The 21,147-nt window shown below is 42.1% G+C and overlaps 2 protein-coding genes across 3 annotated transcripts in view; one reads left to right on the forward strand and one right to left on the reverse strand.

The window, feature by feature from the left end:
* The first annotated feature begins 88 nt into the window (after positions 1-88).
* hint1 (histidine triad nucleotide binding protein 1) lies at positions 89-3,006 on the forward strand. Its single transcript, XM_053332910.1, has 3 exons — positions 89-259; positions 2,365-2,469; positions 2,703-3,006. Exons 1-3 carry the CDS (start codon positions 149-151, stop codon positions 2,865-2,867), a joined length of 381 nt encoding a protein of 126 aa, XP_053188885.1. The 5' UTR covers positions 89-148; the 3' UTR covers positions 2,868-3,006.
* Positions 3,007-5,990: 2,984 nt separating this feature from the next.
* cep170aa (centrosomal protein 170Aa) overlaps positions 5,991-21,147 on the reverse strand; it is a 42,274-nt gene continuing 27,117 nt past the window's right edge. For both annotated transcript variants that reach the window (XM_053332764.1, XM_053332763.1), the window contains 12 exons: positions 15,770-16,123; positions 15,089-15,378; positions 13,333-13,425; positions 12,385-12,502; positions 10,619-12,184; positions 8,816-9,089; positions 8,406-8,637; positions 7,817-7,984; positions 7,642-7,730; positions 7,417-7,510; positions 7,280-7,331; positions 5,991-7,181 (listed from right to left, as the gene is read on the reverse strand). In XM_053332764.1, coding sequence (XP_053188739.1) covers positions 6,850-7,181; positions 7,280-7,331; positions 7,417-7,510; positions 7,642-7,730; positions 7,817-7,984; positions 8,406-8,637; positions 8,816-9,089; positions 10,619-12,184; positions 12,385-12,502; positions 13,333-13,425; positions 15,089-15,378; positions 15,770-16,123 — 3,662 coding nt within the window. In that variant the 3' untranslated portion in view covers positions 5,991-6,849. The remainder of the gene's footprint in view (positions 7,182-7,279; positions 7,332-7,416; positions 7,511-7,641; positions 7,731-7,816; positions 7,985-8,405; positions 8,638-8,815; positions 9,090-10,618; positions 12,185-12,384; positions 12,503-13,332; positions 13,426-15,088; positions 15,379-15,769; positions 16,124-21,147) is intronic.

The raw sequence follows: 21,147 nt of genomic DNA on the forward strand, positions 1-21,147 counted from the left end.
TTCGGAGGCGAGGAAGAACCAAAACGACCAAACAGCGCAGGCTTTGAAAATGACGTATTTGAGTAGCAAATGAGCGCTCGGTACAGTTCTGCAGCTCCTAAAGCGGCAAGCGGCGCAGACATTGACAGGAGGCTCCATCTGCGCCAACATGGCTGACGAGACGGCCAAAGCTCAGGCTGCCAAGCCGGGCGGAGACACAATATTTGGGAAAATCGTACGCAAAGAGATTCCCGCCACCTTCATCCATGAAGATGATCTGGTATGCATTCAACATTTCCTCTCTTTAGTAAAAAGCGGCAGCTGAGAAGTTACCCTGCTCCACCTCACTGTAGTTAGCTTATATTAGCTGTGAGGTAGCTCTGCAGAAGGACCCCCCTACCTCAGTCCTTACTGTACTAAATATGTGAGCAAGGGTACTATCAATTAGTTAGTCAGCCTAGCTTCAGTTTGTGCTCTGCAAGTCACTCCTGTTGTCACATTTACTTTGCACATGTCATCTACAGATAGCTGGCTTTCCTCCAAAACATGACAATGGTCCAATGTGCTAATGCTAATGTTACTCTAAAGCATTTCTGTAAGTAGCCACCATAATTTATGCGAAGGTATGTGTTATTGCTGTAGATTGGATAAAAAAAACTCAGCATTTTTGAAGTATATTCGGCCTTTTAAAGGACAGGTTCACAGTGGTTCAAGTCTGTCTTAAAAGCAGCAGCCAGGTGCCCACGTCAACACTGACACACGTGTTTTTTCTTGCTGTAATCATTCTTTCATCATACTTGCCATTTGGAGATCCATTCATAATGCACTTACAATTAAGTGATGGGGGACCAACAATCCACATGACTCTTTCTTTCTGTGCAGTAATATATTTTAAAGGTGTATTTGAAGCTAATCTGAAGCTTCAGCTGTCCAAATGAGTCAAATCAAGATCTCTTTCTATGTTAGTGCCTCTTTTTGTTACTATATTTCCACCACAGCTCAACAGGGAAATACAAAGAAAGAATTTGAGGTTAAAAATACTGTGAATGTGGCAGATATCCACTTGATATGACTAATTCAGATTTATGAACCTCTCTATGAGCTTCAGATAAACCTTAAAATGGATTTTTGCTCAAAATAACGGTGTGGACAAATAACGGTGTGTCTGCCAATCACTTACATTGAAAACACATTTGAAAGGGATATTTGAACACCCAGTATAAACAGGAGGAAACCCTCTTTCATTGTTAATATGGGCACCTGGCTGTTGTTTTTTCTTCTTTTTTTCCCTTTTTATGACAAATACAATCTTAAAAATGTGAAGCAGTTTCCAGCCTGTCATAGCCAGACAGAAAGTAAACTTGGAAAGACTTCTAAGGGATAATGATTTAAAGCAAAATAATGACTACCTGTCAAACAAGCTTTACTGCATTCTGATGGTGCTGTGATCATTTAAAAAAAAAGAGATAGATTTGTGTGATTTGAATGGTTGCCCATGAAAAAACGCTACAGTAATGCTCAAAAGAGGAAAGGAAAATGCCTGCAGTGAAAAACACAGAGCTGATGTCATCATCATTATTTTAATTTTTACATTACAGTAAACTCTGGTTTTAATATGAACATACACTTTATATGGTGGGGATGAATAACTGGGATCACTTAACTTTCACTTTATGAAGGCTCTCTGCCTCACCTACCTGACAGTGACCTGAACCACTGCCAGTTTAGCGAAGCACAGACTAGCTTGTGCAATGCAGATACTGGGTGGGTGTGAGCTTTCAATCTAGTCTGCCAGTCCGGAGGGTCAAACAGTTACCCCCTCTGGCTCTTCCTTTTGTGTTTATGTCACCACACATTTGACTCTCACTCTTTCTAGAAAAGTTTTCTAAATGTGTAGACTGCTTCTTATTCACTGTCTAATAAGCTGTGTTGTCTTAAATATGTCTTTTTAAAAAGTACAAAAAACAAATACAGTATGCCACCTTTGAGACATTAAACACGACATAGATGTGCATAAATACTCGCTATCTGTGTGGTGTCAGTAATGGCCAGAATCAGCTTTAGAAAAAAAGTAAAATCTTATTGAGACACTTATTTCTGCAGATGTGTGATCACCAATCATTTATAAGGTAAATCTAGCTGAGACAGATAGTTTCTTTGTAAAACCTCCACCACTACATTAAAGTTTACCCATCATGCTGTAACAGCATGGGTGCAGGGTGTCTATTTTTACAGATTGTGCAGTACATGATGTCGACAGCATCTTTTGAGCAGAATACAATCGAGTAAATGGAAGTATTTATTTAGGCAGTGTAACTCATTTTCTGGTCCATAGCTGTCTACACTGTTTTATTATTTTTTGTAATTTGTTCATTTATGTTTCAGTGCGTCGCCTTCAATGATGTAGCTCCTCAAGCTCCCACTCACATCCTTGTCGTCCCCAAAAAGCCAATTGTTCAGCTGTCACAAGCAGAGGAGAGCGATGCCGCAGTAAGTATGATTGTTTGACCTTCTTTACCAGATTTCATAACAGACTGGGAAATGGCATCTTTTCAGTGACTAGACTTTCTAACAGTGATTTTTCTGTCAGTAACCACTAGATGGAGCTCTTTCTAAAAAAATCTCATATGACTCAAGTGTTTTTAATTCAGGAGTTACATGCTTATGAAAACGTATATATTTTAACCTCAGTGACATTCATTAATTCTGTCTCTGTCTCTTAGTTGTTGGGTCACATGATGATCGTTGCAAAGAAGTGTGCCGCGCAGGCGGGCCTGTCTAAAGGTTACAGGATTGTCGTCAATGACGGGCCAGACGGAGGCCAGTCTGTGTACCACATCCACATCCATGTCCTGGGTGGCCGCTCGATGGGGTGGCCCCCCGGCTAACTGCTGTCTCCCAGCTTAGACCATCCTGCCATCAGTGTGTCGCATGTAATGTCTGACAACCAACATGTCTGTCATATGAAATACATAAATAAAAACAAAACCTAGAAATTCATCAGTGACAATAAAATGCATTTCACAACAACAATGAAAGTATTTTTTTGTCTGTATTTTAAATTCCCCTGGCCGGGCTGTTACTGAATGCAGTTTTTAAAAATTAGGAAGGCAATTTTAAGGCATAGATTCACACTTTATTCTAATTTGTGTTAAAACAAAAGCCAGGTGCCCATATAAACATTAACACATTTTCTTGCCACAATCATTACTCTTCAGATGGATCCCTTCATAATGCACTTTACAATGTAAATGAAGTAATCCACAAGCCTCCCTCAGTGTAAAAGTAGATATTTAAGTCCATCTCAAGCTTATATGAGGCTTCAGCAATTTGAGTTAGTCATATCATGTGGATATCTTCCACATTTATTTGGATAGTGTTAAGCTATGGTGGAAGTATAGATAAAAAAAGACTTTGGCACTAAAAGACTGAAGTGGGAAGATATCTACTTGATTTGACTCATTTGGATATTCCTTTAATGTTTACTGTTTGTAATGTTGAGTTTTCAGGCACCACTGCTCTTTTTACCTCGGCACCTTTTTATAAGACACAGTCAGGCTGCTGTTACTGTGGTGAGGATTGAGTCTGAAGAAAAGCAGTATGCTTTAAATGTTACTCACCTTGTATCCCATTACACCAGTACTTGTATTGGGTGCTACAGTGTGTGAATCTACTTTTACAAAATTCACAGGTCTGTGTTTGGTTTGTTGACCACAGTATGAGAGTTTCCAGAACTGCTGCTGGAGGTCTAAAATAGTTTTGTATTTGAGGTTCTTTATCATTCATTGCCATCTTCAAGCCATAGTGTCATGTAACAGGCTCAGCTCCTTTTGTACTAAGCACAGCATTTAGCTGATGCTGTAGTTTGAATACGCTCACAGGTACTTCTATTATGATATGTTAAATACTTAATCTATGCAGCCCATGGATGTCACGTCTCCATAGAAAAAAAGATTCAAACCCTTGAGCATGTAAATGATTAACAGAGTCTCGCGTAGCCGACTAATTTGCATTTTCAGTTGAGACATGATTAATGGCCTAGAGAGTAAGAGCAGTCTACTTCTATTCAGTAAGAATGATAGAAATCCAGCCCTGAATACAGAATGAACCCATGCTGATCCTTTCCCTTTCTTTGACTAAGAACAAGCCTGTCAGGAGTTGTTACACAATCCAGTTTTAAAATAAAGAAAAATATTGATTCCTTGTCTGGTACTGATGGAGTCAATAGAGAAACAAGTGAATGGCTCTGTTTTATTAACAGTAAGAAACAATGCAGATAGTTGAACAAATATAAAATACATTAAACATCCACAAAATATTGAACAAAAATAAATAAAATGGTGTTTTTTTTTCTTTACAAAAATGACAAGGAAAAAATGACACTGATCAGATGACACATGTAGAATTTAAAAAATAAACATGTACCTAGCATTCACAGTCGCCTAATTTCATTTTTTTCAACAAAAAAAAAAAATGGGTGGAGAAAAACAAAACAAGTAACACAATTAGAGGCTTTGTTTGTACAGACAGAATAGTTCCAGAGAGGCAAGGCAGTCACTTCTGATATCAGGCAACGTGATATCATTTTTTTGTCAAACCATGTGACGTCTGATGCAGCCTTTCACTGCTTCTTCACTACTTCTGTATGAAAAAAACACCACAACCTGATGTGCAAAATAAGAGATTTTCTTTTTTTTGTTAGACAACTACATTATCTTTTTTTCTTCTTTTAATCAATGCCCTTCTATAGTCAAAATGGGCACTTGGAGGCATTGCGAAACACTGTACAGTACAGTATAGAGAGAAGGAAATGAACATGTATTCTGGTACCTAAATTCACTATTGCAAGAGTATCTAAGTACTAATACACTGCTTTTTAAGTCATCTTACTCTAGAACACAGACTATAAGCTGAAGAGAGATTGAGAAAATGGTTAGTCCCCATAAAGTAACTAGAAAAGCAGCAAAGTCAATGAGAAAGGGGTTAATTATATGGTCTGTTTGCATTATTGGTACACTGGAACTTCCCCTTTGGTGGAAATAGAATAATGCACCTATATACACTGATATGAAGCTGTATTACAAGTAAAATTATAAATGTGTGGGGAGCCTTATTCTCAAAGATGTGATCATTTCTATTCACTGACGTTCCTCAAATATACATCTCCAACCACAAAAGGCCTCTTTTTTAAGTTTCCCTCTTTTTTGAACCAATCCCAGCAGCTTTTCATGCTCTGTTTTAGTGTGCACTTGAGCTCAAACTGGTTAATGACAGATAAAGAAAATTAACTTCATTGTAAGGTGAGTCAAAGCATAAAAAAAGAAAAAGAGTACAGTATCTACAATACAATACCAGTATCTAAATATTATAAAATATTTAGTTGAAACTGTTTTTTTTCCGTTTATCTTTGCTGGCTGAAAAAGAAGTCACATCACAAGTGACTATAAAAGTAGAAAAAAGCCAATTTGAAATAATAGGACACTTGAGTTCCTGTACTGTAGCAAGAAGCTAAGGGCACTGACTCTCGCAGGCCATGTCACATGGGTCAAATAAAGATATGGCAGCAATGATCAAATGTTTCATCATAATAAATAAGCTTTTTCAATCTTTGATTTGTTGCCCAAAAATGGTCTTGACATTCAGAGAAATAGATGAACTGCAGAGGATGGTGAGTTCCTTCAAAAACATAAGCAGCTTTTTCACAATAGATGAATTTCAAGATGGCTCAACTGTTCAAAAATGACATTATCGATAAACTCGTTAACTTTGGTAAGTGATTATTTTTTACTCAAAATGGATCATTGGTTTCCCAAAGGCTGTTTCTATTCTGTAAAAACTACCGTTTAGTATTAGTAAGATCAACACAGATAACAACTTGCAGGAAGACAGCTCTCAGCTCTGTCCTGTACATGCTACTGGAGTGACGAACATCCAACTACTGGGAGAGAGAGAGAGAGAGAGAGAGAGGAGGGGAGGGAAAGAGTAAAACAAGGGGTGAAAGTAAAAGATAGTATGGAGGCACTACAAATCCAGTTCAACAGAGTCAGAGAGATGGTTCAATGGACGGACAGTTCAAGTTATGAAATATATAAAACTGCAATTCTGCTAGCTTTGATTTGTGAAATAAGTGTAACTGTTTAGGCATAAAGCATGTCTGTTTGTTAGGTTGGTTATTTAAGGCTGCTGATATATTCTTTGTACTGAACAAGAGCTAATAAATTATTGCAGTGTTGTATTTCATCATAGTGTAAATATCTTGCAGGTGTTATTTTACAATGCATTCTGCTTGTCTGAAAGTACTTTAAAAGTGATCTTGTATAATATTTGAGGGCATAGAGGAAGAGGAGGGCGGGGGTTTACACTGCTACTATGGAAGATGTGTTTTAAGGCATGTCATTAGTGTAGGGGGGGGTCCAGACACATGGAGAAGGCAAGAGGAGAAGACTTGGAGGAGAATGTACAACCACAGAGATGTGTCCATTGAGAGAGAGCCAGGTAGCCTTCAGTCCACCAGGAAGTCAGATTGGCCCGTATGAATGAACAGTTTATAGTTGAAATGCTAATAATACTCCCTCTAAATCATTCACGGGTCAATTTCCATACTAGGGGTGTATCCATGATGCATCAGTTGGGGTTTAGCCAGTGGAGTCTGAAGGTCATGTGAAACACTTCATTTCCGGCGAGGTCTGGTAACACTTTTGCTAAATGATGTTTATTATATAACCATAATCTGGTAAAGTCTGGAGAATTGCAACTGTTTTGTCTGGAGAGAATGTTCTTACACTTTCCTTACGGTTGTGAACTCTGATCATCAGCCACCTGCACTCCAATTCAGACTTTATTCACATAACCTTCAAGGAAGCTTTCCGCTCACTTCTGTGCGATGGCCTCCTCTCCGCTCGGCCGAATGCGGTTGAAAGGCGGTCCTCCGACTCCTGTTAACCCGAGACCTACACTGGTATCTCGTGCAGCGTTCTCTGTGCTGGCAGAGGAAGATGGCGCCCTGGTGGAGGCTGATGACCCTCCCGGTCCAGGAAGGATCTCTGGCAGCGATTCTTTGGCTGGGAGCTGAGAGCCAGGGCTGGTGGCAGAGGGGGAAGTTGATTTGGTGGCTTGGGCCTTGGTAGGGGTGGTGGGACTGGTCAGGCCGAGGCTGGCCAAGGCATCCAGGGTCCCATCTGGGTCCACCATCACATTGATCACTGAGACAGAGAGAGAGAGGGGGGAGAGAATGATTGTACATGAGCTGGTGGGCTAAAATAAATAAATAAATAAAGTTTTGCGGAGTATTTTCCAATACCTTGAAGCTGCTTCTCAACTCTCTTCAGTTCAAGCAGAATTGAGGAGATCTCCTGCAGAAAGGACAGAAAATAAAAATGTGACAATCCTGCAGTTTTCTTGTCATCAGAGATTGCTCAGGTGGATGGATTTTGGTACCTTGTTGGAGGTTTTCAAGAGTGGTATATCACTCTCTGATCTCAGCTTATTCTCAATTTCATCCCAGTTCCTGTCCTTATCCTTAAACAATATCCTGCAGGAGAATAACATACAGTCACACTGGCTTTAGACATACAAAGCATCACAATAGCATACTCAGGGATAAAACACTGTTAATAATGTAACATACCCATGTAAAGTTATTATATTATGAAGTAAAATTACCTGATTTTTCCTGCTGTTTTGTCAATGGAGTGTCTGATCTTGGTGGAGAGCTGAGAGACTGAATTGAGCAGCAGGCTGTCCAACACCGCCTGAAAAGAAAGTGCGACAAATGATAAATGACAGTGATAGTCTCTGTTATACTTCTGATGTCATGCTTTCTGTGTTGCTTTCTTACGTCCTCTCGGTTCCAGGTGCGTCTCCTCAGAGCTCGGGGCTCCAGGCTGTCAGGTGCACGGGGGCGGAGCTCCACTGGCTTGCCATTGATCTCTGGTGCCTTATTGGTTGAAATCACAGGAGGGATCTTCCTGAAGTTGAGGCTCTCATCAAACACCCGATCCACCAACTGGACCAACAGGGAGAGATATTCAAGGGAGAGAAGATAAAATTCAGAAAAATGAAGAAAATGCTGTCCAGTTATTCCAGTAATTAAAAAGAGTTAAGTAAAGATTTGTGAGAAATGAAGGAATTATGAACTCTTTAAGAGTAAGCTGAGCAGCTTTAAAAATTTAATTGTCCAGCCAAAAAAAAAACTTTAATCCTATAGAACAAAAAAAAAAGTTAATCCTCTCATGCCAAATAAGAAGCAAATATAGGAGTGAAAGTGGAGAAGATGTTAGTGCTATGAACCTCTCACAACAGATGAAAGCTTTAAAGCAGCAGAGACGTAAACTTAGCCATTTTTATCTAAACAACACAGCAGGAGTAGCAAAGGCTCAATGGAAGCACACGCAATAAGTCAATGATAGAAGAAGAAAATCGGGCACCTTTCTCATGCTCTCCTGTATGTCCGGCTGCGTAGGACGTGCAGGGCCTACCTCTTCACGGGTGTCGATGGCTGATCCCGGTGTGGTGGCGGCGGTGCTGACCGTGGTGCTGGGTGCCGTGCCAGACGAGCTGACCGAGTCGATCTCGCCGGCTACATCGTGGATCTCACGAGCCAAGATGGCCAAGTCCTTAGCCAGGTCCTGGCTGATCCTGCGCACACAGGGGAATAACCTGTTAACCATCAGACAGGGTTCTTTAGGACTCAGGACAGACATCTACAAGTACACATGCAACATGCAAACATCATAAACACATGAAAACAGAACAGATGGCAGATATAATGCTTAAAATATATTTTAAAACATGACATTGATTCATGAGTCTTGCACAGATCAGTGTAGATCAGTACCTGGCTATCTCCTCGCTGTGGGCTGTCCAGTCTCTGATGTACTCCTCTTGCTCTTTCATGCGATGTTTGACCGCCACTCCACCCGGACCTGTCACCATCCCGGAGCCCGAGCTCGGTGTGGTACTGAGCCTTGAGCTGCGGTGTGGGACAAGGTGATGAGGCCGCACGTGGGAACGCCCTCCGTGCTTCGGAGAATTTCGGTTGGAGCCAAACTCTTCCTCGGAGGTGGAGCCATACTCTGGTGGCAGACGTCTCCACCTGCTGCTGCTGGACACTGTGGACAATGTAAGGTTGAATGAATATTACCGCACTTTAATCTATTCTAACATTTGTTATTTATGAAGTTAATAAATGAGTTTGTGAATATGACAGGCTTTGTTACTGAGGACCCCAGCCAATCCTGCTCTGATCTGAAAAAGTGTAAATGCTGCACAAACTAAATCGATAATTCTGTGTTTTGAGATGATGGAGAAATATGATTTTTTTTATATGTGAAGTTAAACAAATATAAATATAAAGATAAACTTTAGGTTTAAATTCTGTGTATCCCTCCTCTTGAGGTTGTGAATAAGAAAGATTGGTGAGGCAAAGCATTGGATTTTTATTACTTAGTTTGTTAATTAACTGTTCACAGACAGCTGTAGGAAAAACCACACTGTTAAAAAAAAACACACTGAAAACAACAGAAACAGTAACAAACACAAAACTAATCTGAAAGCAGCCCTGCCCCAAACAAAAGCACTGAGCAAGATACAAAAAACCTAGATAAAGCCAAACTATGTTAAGCTGCTTCACAATGGTCACACACCAGCTGCATTAATGTAGCTGCACCATGATGAGACAACACAATGCTCTATCAGTCTCTCAGTGGTAAAATCAGGTGGATGTCTTGGATGCATATCTCCACAAGGTGGAGCCCTGTTCCAAAACCATTTGCAGTCTGAGCTCCAATGTTGTTAAACGTTTTAACAGAAGTGAGTGTGAGTAGAGCATTTGAGTCTTCATCACAGCATTACACGGCGGATGGAAGGGAGTAGACAATGAGTTAACACTGCAAACATGATGCTAGAGCTGGGTCATCGCCCTAAAGCACTGACATTTCTTTATGTGATGTACTAACTATATAAAGTATGCTTTTAAATAAACATCTAGCAAAGTTTTCATTTCAAGATTTCAATCTGTAAAATGCAGTAGAAATATGTTTGTATGTTTCTTAAAAATGACTTTAAATCAGTCCTACAGAAATATACATTAGTGTGTTATTCTACTGATTCCTAAATATGTGCATCACCTTTACAAGAGGTGAATGTTTCAGTTTGACTTGAAAGCTCTTCAAGCGCTAGCATGAAAAACCTGCTTCACTTTTGAACTTGGTGTCAGCGTCTGTTGCTGTGACCCAGGTCTGACACACACACACACACACACACACACACACACACACACACACACACACACACACACACACACGCACGCACACACACACACACACGGTCCTAAGAAGTCTCTACGGTTCAGGTACAGTACCCATCAACTCCTCCTCTGCATCACCGCCCTCAGGTTCGGGCTGAGAGCTCTCTGGACGGTGAAATCCAATGCACAAGTTGGTCACAACACAGTGAAAATGTTCACAGACAAATGGTTACAACACTAACACATAATGAGGTATGTGATGGTGTAGACTTTTTGGACTTTATCTTTATACCACATTATTTATCAGACAATGAGTTCAAAATAAACTAAAATAAGAAACCCTGATTTAAAGACTCAGAATAAACTGGAAATCAAGACATCTGATGTGCTCACCTGTGGGTGAGCAGTATCCGGATGTGGTCTTAGTCTTTGTCTCGTTCAGTTTGGACACGCTGTTGGCCCTCATCCTGGGAGTAAGCCTGTTCTCTGTGGGTGTCGATGAGCGTAGGCCCAGACGCAACGCGGTCTCAGCTGACAGGCGTGAAGAGGTGGAACTCCTGGTCATGGTACACTCTGAGTCGCTGCGGGCTGAGATGGAGCCCAGACGGTTCCTACGCGGCTGAGCCAGCATATCCAGTCGTGACAGTCCCTTCCTGCCGGATGGTGGCTTAGATGTGGAACTAGTGGTGGACACCTCAGACGCCACTGATACTCTGTCTGCGTCGGCTAGATCTGTGTCAGACGTGTCCCCCAGCCGGGCGCGGCGGAGCAAGGAGGCTCTTGTGGGTCGCGGCTGAGGCAGCGAGGCCTGCTTGTTGAGTGAGGAGGCTGTGGCTGCCTGGAGAGTGCCTCTGGTTTTGGAGGAACCGCTGGTGGAGTTCTTAGCCGACCTGCTATCATGTTTGGAGTGGAGGATGTCATCTGAGCGTCCATGTGCTGAATGTCCAAACCCAGTCCCAGGTCCAGAGTAGGTCTCCTGATCTGAGGAGAGGATGTCTGAAATGGGGAAGGAAGAAGTCTGGTCATCGTCTGTGAGATCCAGGGAAGGCTGCCGTGCTCTGGAGGACCCGGCGGATGGCTGAACAGAGCGACGTGTGTCAGTCCGGCTTGTCGCTTCCACAGTTCTACTTTTAGTCTTCCTCTCCAAACGTTCGCGGGCGCTGGCGTTCGTGACGCTGGTCTTGGAAGATGTGCTCATGTTGCTCTTCTCCCGGTGCATGCTGCTGAGGGAACGTCGTTTCTGTACACTGGCTGCTGCTTTCCTCTCCACCTCTCCAGCCACATGACTGGCTGTGCTTGCCGTGTCCACATCTGACTCAGGAGAGATGGAGCCAGTCCGAGGTGGGAAGCCGGTGGTGCCGGTTTTACTGCTTTTCTGGTCTAGTTTGTTTTCATCTCTTAGTTTGGCCTCCAGGAACGCCATGACAGCTTCAGTGTCCTTCAGGAGTGTTGCAGTGTCCATGCTTCCCACAGAGTCACTACGTTCGCGTCCATTGCTGCCTCTGTTGATGCGTGGGATGAGCTCTGCAGGGACGTTCGCGCTGGGCTTCTCAATGGTGAAGCTGCCCTGGCGCACTAGAGGTTTGCCAGACTTCTCTCCTCCTTCTCCTGCTCCTCCTCCTCCTTTCCTCTCCTCTGACCTCTTCCTCCGCTCAGCGCTGCCAGAGGTTCGGAGAGGAGCCTTGGATGGAGAGGAGGTTGAGCTTTGTTTCCGTTTACTGGTCATTTCACCGTCCTCCATGGGTGTTGGGGACTCCCCGTCTCCCTTGTTCTCTTTCTCCTGGGGTTCAGTATCCTGTTTTTCCCCAATCTCGGACCTTAGTCCAAGAGCTTTGGTGCCGGATTTAGCCCGGGGGTCATCCACAGGGAGCTGGGGGAGGGTCCTGCGCTTACGGTCGGTCAGACTGGAGGAGGATTCACCTCTACTGAGAGACACACTGGACTCCAAGGCATCAACTCCTAAAGAACAAAGAACAAACAGATTTAACTGAGATTCAAATGTTTTTTCCATTACAAATAACAAACTACAAGTATATTTAAGTTTTTTTTAAGTGGTGCCGCATATTGTACATGCTTTAAGGGGGAAAAAACTACTTTCATTCATTTAATTTAATTCATTTTAGGCTTATTAATCCTCTGAGACTCAAATGACTATGTACCTCTCTCTTTGTGCAGGAAGGCGGCTGTCTCTGCTCCTGAGCCCTCTGGGTCTGTCCTGGTGTGATTGGCAGCAAGACTAGCCCACTGAGAGACCCAGCTCGAATCACCGGGAAGAGCCTGAGGGGGGCACGAGATGGGGGAGCAACAACAGAGAAGGAAGTAGACATGAAAAAACAGTGGGGGAAAAAAGGGAAATTAGATCAATTAGTGGTTGGACAAATTGGCACAAAATATACAAAGCAGATCATGAGTCAGATTAGCATTTATGTAGAATGTAATATATTACATTATAGTGAAGGATTTAGTTTATTTAGTTAGTAGGAATGTTTGGCAGTGGTACTTTCTGTATTTGTATTTTACTTTTTGAATTTTAAATAAATAAACCACACCACACCACCATCTTATAAGAAAGTTGAAAGAAAAGCTGAACAGTTACTTCTCTTTTTTACTTTACTAGAAGATAATCATCTAAAAGGCACAAAAGACTTGGTGGAAAGGCTGTCAGTGCAATGCTCTGCAATTGCCTGGAGGGCCGAGGGTTTCTCGCCTCATCTTAGCATGATCTAGGTCAATCTCTGGGAGGACCAGCCTACACCCATGAACAGGCTGAGGGAGTAGAGCCGTCAAGCAACTGGGAGTGTGACTCACATTATCATACTCAGCCTCTTACACACTCTATTATACTAGACTGGACTGAGAGGCATGGTGAAACAATGATGGTCAGTGGTAATTCTCGCACAGTGGAACTTTTCTAATCCGATTAAAGGTAACAAAGAATGTGTCAGCTTGGACAAAATCAACCATACAGTACGCCGTTGGATAAATGAGGAGTGACAGGGAAAGGCAGACGTGAGAGAGAGAGAGTTAACAAGAGAGAACAAGGAGAAAAAAAAAACAGAAACCCCCCCCCCAAAAAACAACAATAACCTGTTTAAATATATTTTTACCTCTTTCCCTGCTTCTCCTGTCTCCTTTCCTTTTCTTTCCCCTTTGAGGTCTGACAGAATAGCGGAGTCCTGGTTCTGCTGCACACCAAACACCTACAAACATATAAAAAAGCAGGGCGAACGGAAAATGATGTAGCTGAAATATAAAACATGCAAATCTTATAATATTATCTATTTTCATACTTTCCAATGATCTTTCATCCTGTATGCAACCCAAACACATACAAAGCTCATGAGCATGTGTTATATTACCTTAGGTACTGTGCTGTGAGATGTAATATACGTAAATACTTGAGATGTAATGAAAGTTAAATAATCTCATCATATATAAACATAATGGTCATATTATTCTACAATGCTTTCGATGAACACAAGTAAACTGAACAGACAAGGGAGGATGCTGTTGAATTAAAACACTGATCTGCACTTAGATAGTTGAGTACCATGGCAACAAACAGATATCACAGAGAGAGAGAGAGAGAGAGAGAGAGAGAGAGAGAGAGACGGTGAGCTGTGTGCCAATTAGTGCGTCAGCTAATTACAGGAATTAGCATAACAACACTTCCAGTTTTGAATGTAGTGCACTCAAGAAGACTAACACTCACTAGAAATACACCCTACTAATTATATCACTGCTCCTCCTGAAATAACACCTGTATACAACACTTAAAGCGACATATGTTGCTGCAAGATGTCATTTAGTAAAGTATAAATTAGCCTCTGTAACAACCTTTATCGACAACAACTTAGCTTCCTAAAAAATAAGTAGGCATGCTTCCAGCCCTGACTTCCAAATTTGTTAAGTAGTAATTAAAAAGCCTTGTAAATTCCTGTCTTGTATAATGGTGCTAAAAAGAAATGTTACCTTTTCTACTGTTTTCAAAAACTAACATTAAGCCCTGAGTATATTTCTGTTTGCCCTTTTAGGACATGCTCTCTGTGACCACAAAAGAGTGCAGTGCCACAGGACAGGGGACGGCGGTGGGAAATTGATGGTGGTTCTTCGGCCTCCCTGGAGCGTCGTTTAATAAAAGAGGCCAGTGCTTGGTGGAGCAAGTCTCCCTGGGCTATTACAGAAGAATTAGGTTTACCAAGGGGATGGAGGGGATGGAGTGGTGGTCACGCACAGCAACTGAGAGATAGTATCTTTGTTTTAGTGGCAAAAGACCCAAATCTGTCTCCAAGGACTTGCAAACCCTAAAAGTGCTAACTAAGCAGGTAATAAAGGGGCGATTAACCTTGCTCTGGTCTGCTTGTGCTTGGTTGATTATTCTCTTAGAGTTTAAATGATAGTTTTGTCATTCTACTTTCTAATTTTTACAGTCGTAACTTTGTAAAGAAAACACTGAGGAAGATGTTTTTGTTTTTACATATCCTCTGGCATCCTCAAGACCAAAACTAATAGAAATAGAAATCCTCTTCCTGTTTGTGGTAAACTGTAGTGGCTTTTAAGATTATTGTATTTGACAAGTATACGTGACGGCAATGTCTTAAAAAATTAGGCAGACATTCTCCAACCTCATACAATTTAAAGTCTACTGATGTCTAAATATGAATAATACAATAAATATTATCATTATCATAACTAAATACAGCAATACAAAAAAGTACCACAGTGTGTTATGATGTTACATCAGCAATCTTTCAGTAATGTTGGCATGGTTACATGCATTTAAGGCAAAGTATTGCGACCGTTGAGGCACAAAGAAATGGTCCTAAAATGTTGAAGGTAGTTGCTGACATCATACAGTCCTACCTTATCTATCATGCGCCTGGCCTCTTCTTCCTCTGGGTTCCTGTTCTCCAGTTCGATAGTGTAGGTCCCCTTATCGCTGTGGTCGTCCTCTGCCTCCCCTCCAGCTGTCCCCACTCCTCTACCCACGACCGAGGCGTCCTCGCTGGGGCTGGTGGGACTACCTGTCGCCAGCCCGGTACTGGCTGAGCTCCGACCGATACTCGGGTCCTCTGATCGCTGCTTGAGGAGCACACGGGCAGCCGTAGGGGCACCTACAGTCACTGTAGCGGGTATTGGAGCTGGGACTTTACCTAGAAGAACAAATACAGTGCAGAGAAACAACTGTAACAAAACACATGAGACACATGCTTTAACAAAGAAACATGATATAGAGACAAGCTGTGGTAACTTATTTTTGTGTATATGCCCACGTTCTTGACTGTTGATATACACAGAATAATAACAGCTCCTCCATGACAATTTTACTACTACTTCTGTGGCTGAATGTTGGAAGGTTTTAGTTTCACTTTTATATTTTCAAATGGAAGAAACATTTTGGAGCCTTTCAAGTTTTAGTAAATCTCACAAATAAATCTCACCATATCTCACTATATTTAAAATGCAGTTTAGGAAACACACACAAAGCTGTTCATAGAAAAATATAAGATAAAAGATAGACATTATTAAATCACATGTTATTACCTGAGTCTGACGCTGTAGTAGCAGAGGTGGAAATGCTGAACACCTTGGGGTGAGAGGGGGGTTGGGGACAGAGTCCCTCCCCACCAGATCCTCCTGGCAGCAGTGGTGCAGTCTGGGAAAACGAATATGACCTCCGCTTGCGAGGGTTTTCCTCGTCGTAGAACTCGATCATGAAGGCAGTGCGGGTGCCGGTTGTTCGGGTCCCACTCACTGTTATGTTTCCCCCTCCCGCTCCTCCTCCCACGTGGCCGTGTGCTGCTTTTAAACGTTCCTCGAGGGCATGGCGCCGGTTGGCAAAACGCAGACCCAGTCCATTCTCTGAGTCACTCTGCGTACCATCTTCATGCTTGCTGCCTATCAAGACAGAGAAATGCAAAGACACAGTTGAACTACTACTGCATCACAGTTATTTTTATACAAGCAAATAGCTGATGGGGAAGATGTAACTCAATAACACTATTCCACATGACATTATACATACACTCTGATACATCTATTTACAATTCACAATCAAATAGATATGTTTTCTTACCTGGGATACATTTAAAAGTATTACAGTGGTTGAGGTTATTTACATAAAGGTTACTGACAATCTGCAGGATGTTACATTACCACCATTCTTAAATCCATATCATAACATGTGTTCAGAACAGTAACATAGCAACAGAGAGCAGCTGTCATACACACATCAGTATAGTTCAGTGTGTGGCCTTGTCTACGGAAATAAAGCAACAAAGAAGAAGAAGAAAGAGAAGAAAAAGTCCCATTTAGACCACCACACAGAACCATGTCTTCCTGAAATCCACTGTGAATACCGCAACAAGAAACAAATGTTGTTTGTTAACCATTTCTGCCAAAATGAGCGATGCGCTTTCAGCTGTGGTCTGAATCTGATCATTTCACTGTCAAAACACCTGGTTTACCTACCACGTTACTGCTATTTCTACATATTTAGAAAGGTTGGTTGAATCAGCGTGTCCTCTAGGTGTTGGGCGATGGCAGACAGTGTGCCACACTAATCCAGACATGCCACCCACATGGACTGGCCCTGCCTACTTCATTGGCAGTGAGGGAGAGACACATGGGGGAAGGGAGGAGGAGAACATGAAGTGGGAGGCAGAGTAGGAGGCTGGATGTGGGGGGGGGGGGGGGGGGGGGGGTCGGGAAAAGGCTTCAGGGATGGAGGAGGAGGGGATGTGAAAGAAAAGAAAAGGGAAGGCTGAACTGGAAAGGAGGTTGGGGGATGTAGGAAAGGGAGGGTGGATGGGAAAGGAGAGAAACTGGATTAAGTGGAGGAAAAAAGAAAAAAAAAGCAGAGTGGGAATTCCTTACTTAGGGAGGCTCAGGGTGTAGTCTTGCTCCTAGAGTTGACAGCCACTCACACAATCAGCCGGTTAACGAGCCAACAGCCATTCAGAGAGGACAGGCAAGAAACTACATACGACTGTTGTGGACGACCACCAGAAAACACTTCAACACCACAACCACTTTCATAAACCACTGCAGACCCTCGTAAAGCATTATTTCTCCAAACTAATGGATTCTCACAAGGAGACTATAGTATGAAAATGAATCACAGTATAGCATCAAAGTCTAGATCTGTCCCAGTTCACCAGCAGATCTATTATTAAGGTTGGACAGTAAATCGATATTATAGATATCATCTCAGATTTTGAATATCGTAATATCGTGATATGGAATAAGTGTTTTGTCCTGTTTTTAAAAGCTGCATTAAAGTAAAAATGTAATTTTCTGAGTTTAATAGACTATTATCTGCCTTTATCCATTTAGTCATTATATCCACACTACTGATGATTATTTATCAAAAAACTTCATTGTGTAAATATTTTGATTCTGCCCATATCGCCCAGCCCTAGCTCAAATATTTAGAAAATTTTAACGTTGGTACATTGTAATGTTACTGCTGGAGGCAATTTATAACAAAGTACTAAGTGCAAGAGATACATCAAATACTAGAAGTTGAAAAAAGTGGACATGGTGCTTCCATGGCTGAGTTGACCCTCTATATATATTTGAATCGGTCTGATGACTTAATTCATATTTCTAGTTTTGTCTTTACCAAACTGTGGACAATATTGTATAAAATGGCAGATATTTAATTATTGCGCATATTGAGGTACGACAGCAACATTTGGTAAGGTGTGGCGTCGGCCCAATTAACAACAAACAAAACATAAAAAACAAAGGGACACTCCATTGCTTTTACTCACGGAGATCAGTATACTCATCACAGCACAAGTTTGCCTGTGAAAGCTGACGTATATAAAGACTTCTGTTGTTCTGGAGGAGTGTTTTCAAGTGGGAAAATGGGCCTGTTGTTGTCATAGTGATGTCACCAGGGGGTTATCTCGGTTTGGGTTTGAAAACAAAAAGCCTGCATTTGAAATGAGGCATGTCTGAAGTGTGATGTTTGAAAGATATGAAAGTCAAATCAAATTATTATAATCAACTTGGTATTGTCTTTCATTTGAATTGTAGGACCCATTTTTTTAATGCTTGGCCCATATGAGGGATGAAAAGTCACCACATCTCAGGTTCTGCCGCTTTGATTTTGACCATTCGTTTTTAATCCGTCTCTCACAACTCCTCTAACTTTATTGAAGTGCAGTATTAAATAGCTTGACTACCCCTTTAAGTACAGTTTCTGCACTGGGGTATCACCATGGCTCTGTGGCTTGGGGCATATTTCTAAATGTGCAGCTCATTTGTCACATTCCAACATCTTCTCTTCTCCTACCCACACACTTTCCTGTCTTTCATCGCTGTTTGAAATGTAATAAAGCATACATTTCAATAAAAAGACGAAAAAACAAAAAGCATAAAGAGATGAGAAAAAGGAAAGCAGAAGTGCGTTGAGTAGCTTGAGCAGATCAGCAGATAAGCAGTGAGAGGCCGGTCTTTCATGCTGTGCCCTCCAGACAAAGAAACAGTTGGCAGGGCCAGAGGAGAACAGAGGTGTCTGTGAGAGTCCAGCGCTCTGCTCCGCTCGCCCCGCCATGACTCACAGTGGAGCCGGCCTCTGCCGCTGGCTACAGACACACACGCGCACACACCCACACACGCACACACACACACACACACACGCGCGCGCGCACACGCACGCACACGCACGCACACGCACGCACACACACACACACACACACACACACACACACACACACACACAACGCAAACAGCATAAAACTGTACTGTCTGTGAACCTACAGCACAGCACAACACTGAAGTTCAACCCTTGTATATCTGTTAAGCTTTCACTACTACTGCTAATGAGTATATTTGTACACGAGGTGCTCATAATGAATGAAAAATCACCACAAATAATCCTGCAATCTTAAAAATTTTGCATATAAGACAACTATTCTGTCACACTGATATGAATGACATCTTATTTGCAAGAACTGCATTTTCTCGGTTGTCACAATACTATGACAATCATGACAATTCACATTTCAACATAAATAAATAATATAATAAGACATACAGCATAAAGACATACTGTATCTTCTATATTTTATCTTAAAACAACATGACTTGAGACTCACCTTGAAGCTTACAAATCGAGTGCTTTGGCTCAGTCGCCTCGTGTCAGTGTCCTCGTTAAATCTCTACCTCTCTCTCTCTCTCTCTGCCTGGTACCTCTACGACACACCCAGAACACATCTCACATACCTTTTCTCACACATGCTGCACTGCTTGTCTGCAGATCAGTGCCGAGCATGTCTCGAACACACACACGCAGCCTAAACACATACGACGGATTTCAGCCACACAGATCCACATGTGAGCGGCACATGCTTCACACACGCCCTCAATCAGATCTGAGATGACTTTTTCGCACATGCTCCCGCAGCCTTCACACACACACTACACAGATGTTGCTTTTTTTTTTAGATGTCTGTATTCTCTCTTCTCCCTGCCCTCATCTGCAACGCTGTTACTATAACAACTATCTACCAAAGAACTGCTCTCTCCTTCGTTGCCTCCCTTTCCGCTGTCACTGCAGTCCAGGCAACTAGCCCCTCTCCCTCTCTTCTTCCTGCTTCTCTTTGTCCAATCACCTTTGCTGTTATTGCTGCTATCAGCATTACAGTGAAGTCCACCCACCTTCCTCACTCTCTCATCCCTCCTGTACCTATGCTTTTTCACACCTCACAAATCCACAGCCAGCATCGATAGAAAGCTCTCTATCCAGCTGTCCAGCTGCCCTCTATCCATCCCTCTTTGTGCTGTCCCTCCCTCTTCTCCTGCTCTATCCACCCTTCCTTCTCACCCCCAACCTTTTCTCTGTCTTTCTCAAATGAGTCCCACTCATTTTCCCACCATTAAAATCTTCTCCTGTCACAACCACAAGCCTTCCATCTTTTGCTTTCTTAAACACTGCAGTGTCTAGCAGTCCCCAAGTCAGTTAGCAACATAATCATCAATTAGGTGAGCCATTCTGTCAGCCAGTTGACATGCATGTACAACTAACTCCAACTAATGAATTAGCTTCCCTTCCTTCCACCCTGCCTAACAGATTTCCATTTTCATCAGGTCCTGTCTGCTAGTCCCTCCCCCACACGTCAACAACATCATAAATTGGCCTCCATTTAATTAACCCATGACCAGCATGCAGTCTTATATAGTCTAGCTTAGTACTGAGATGACTCTCTTTACCAGCACCATAAAGCCTAGCATTAGCCTAGCCTTGGTCTGGTCTGGCACATTCTCACAAAACCCCCTGGCAGCAGGAGCCTACTCAGCAGTTGGCAGCTTGCAGGTAAAGGGAACAAAGGAACGCAGATCAAGCATGAAATTTACAGTCATAGCAATCTCAAACCTTACCCCAAGGATGCATAGCAACAAGCTCACAAAGGTAAACAGATAAGATTCAGATGTCCACACTGATAACGCAAAAACAAAATAAATCGAGCTACACGCCACATCTAAAGCTGTTGTTAGCAGTATGTGGTGCTCACTTGGTAATATTTCTGTATGTGGTTGAAAAAGTGACATTCATTATACTATGCTGTTCACGCTAAGCCTTGTCATTGGCTGTCAGAGCAGTAGAGGAGTAAATTAGGATTTAAATGTTTCTGTCTGCTAGCTGCTAATCCTCCAGCTTGGTTGCCACTGCCAACATCTTCTGCTACAAACAAAGAATCAACCAGAACATATGGTACAGGGAGACGTAAATAGAGCGCTGAGAGAGTGTTGAGTAAGACAATGTAATACTGAGGTCTGACACAGTTATGATGATGGTTTTGGTTAAATAACTGATATATTTTGTGTAAGAGGGAGAATGGAAGAGGTAAGGATGAAGGAGAAAGTAGGGAACCATGAAATAAATTTAAATATATATATATATATATATATAT

The sequence above is a fragment of the Scomber japonicus genome, chromosome 14 (genome assembly GCF_027409825.1).
Source record: "Scomber japonicus isolate fScoJap1 chromosome 14, fScoJap1.pri, whole genome shotgun sequence".
Lineage (NCBI taxonomy): Eukaryota > Metazoa > Chordata > Actinopteri > Scombriformes > Scombridae > Scomber > Scomber japonicus.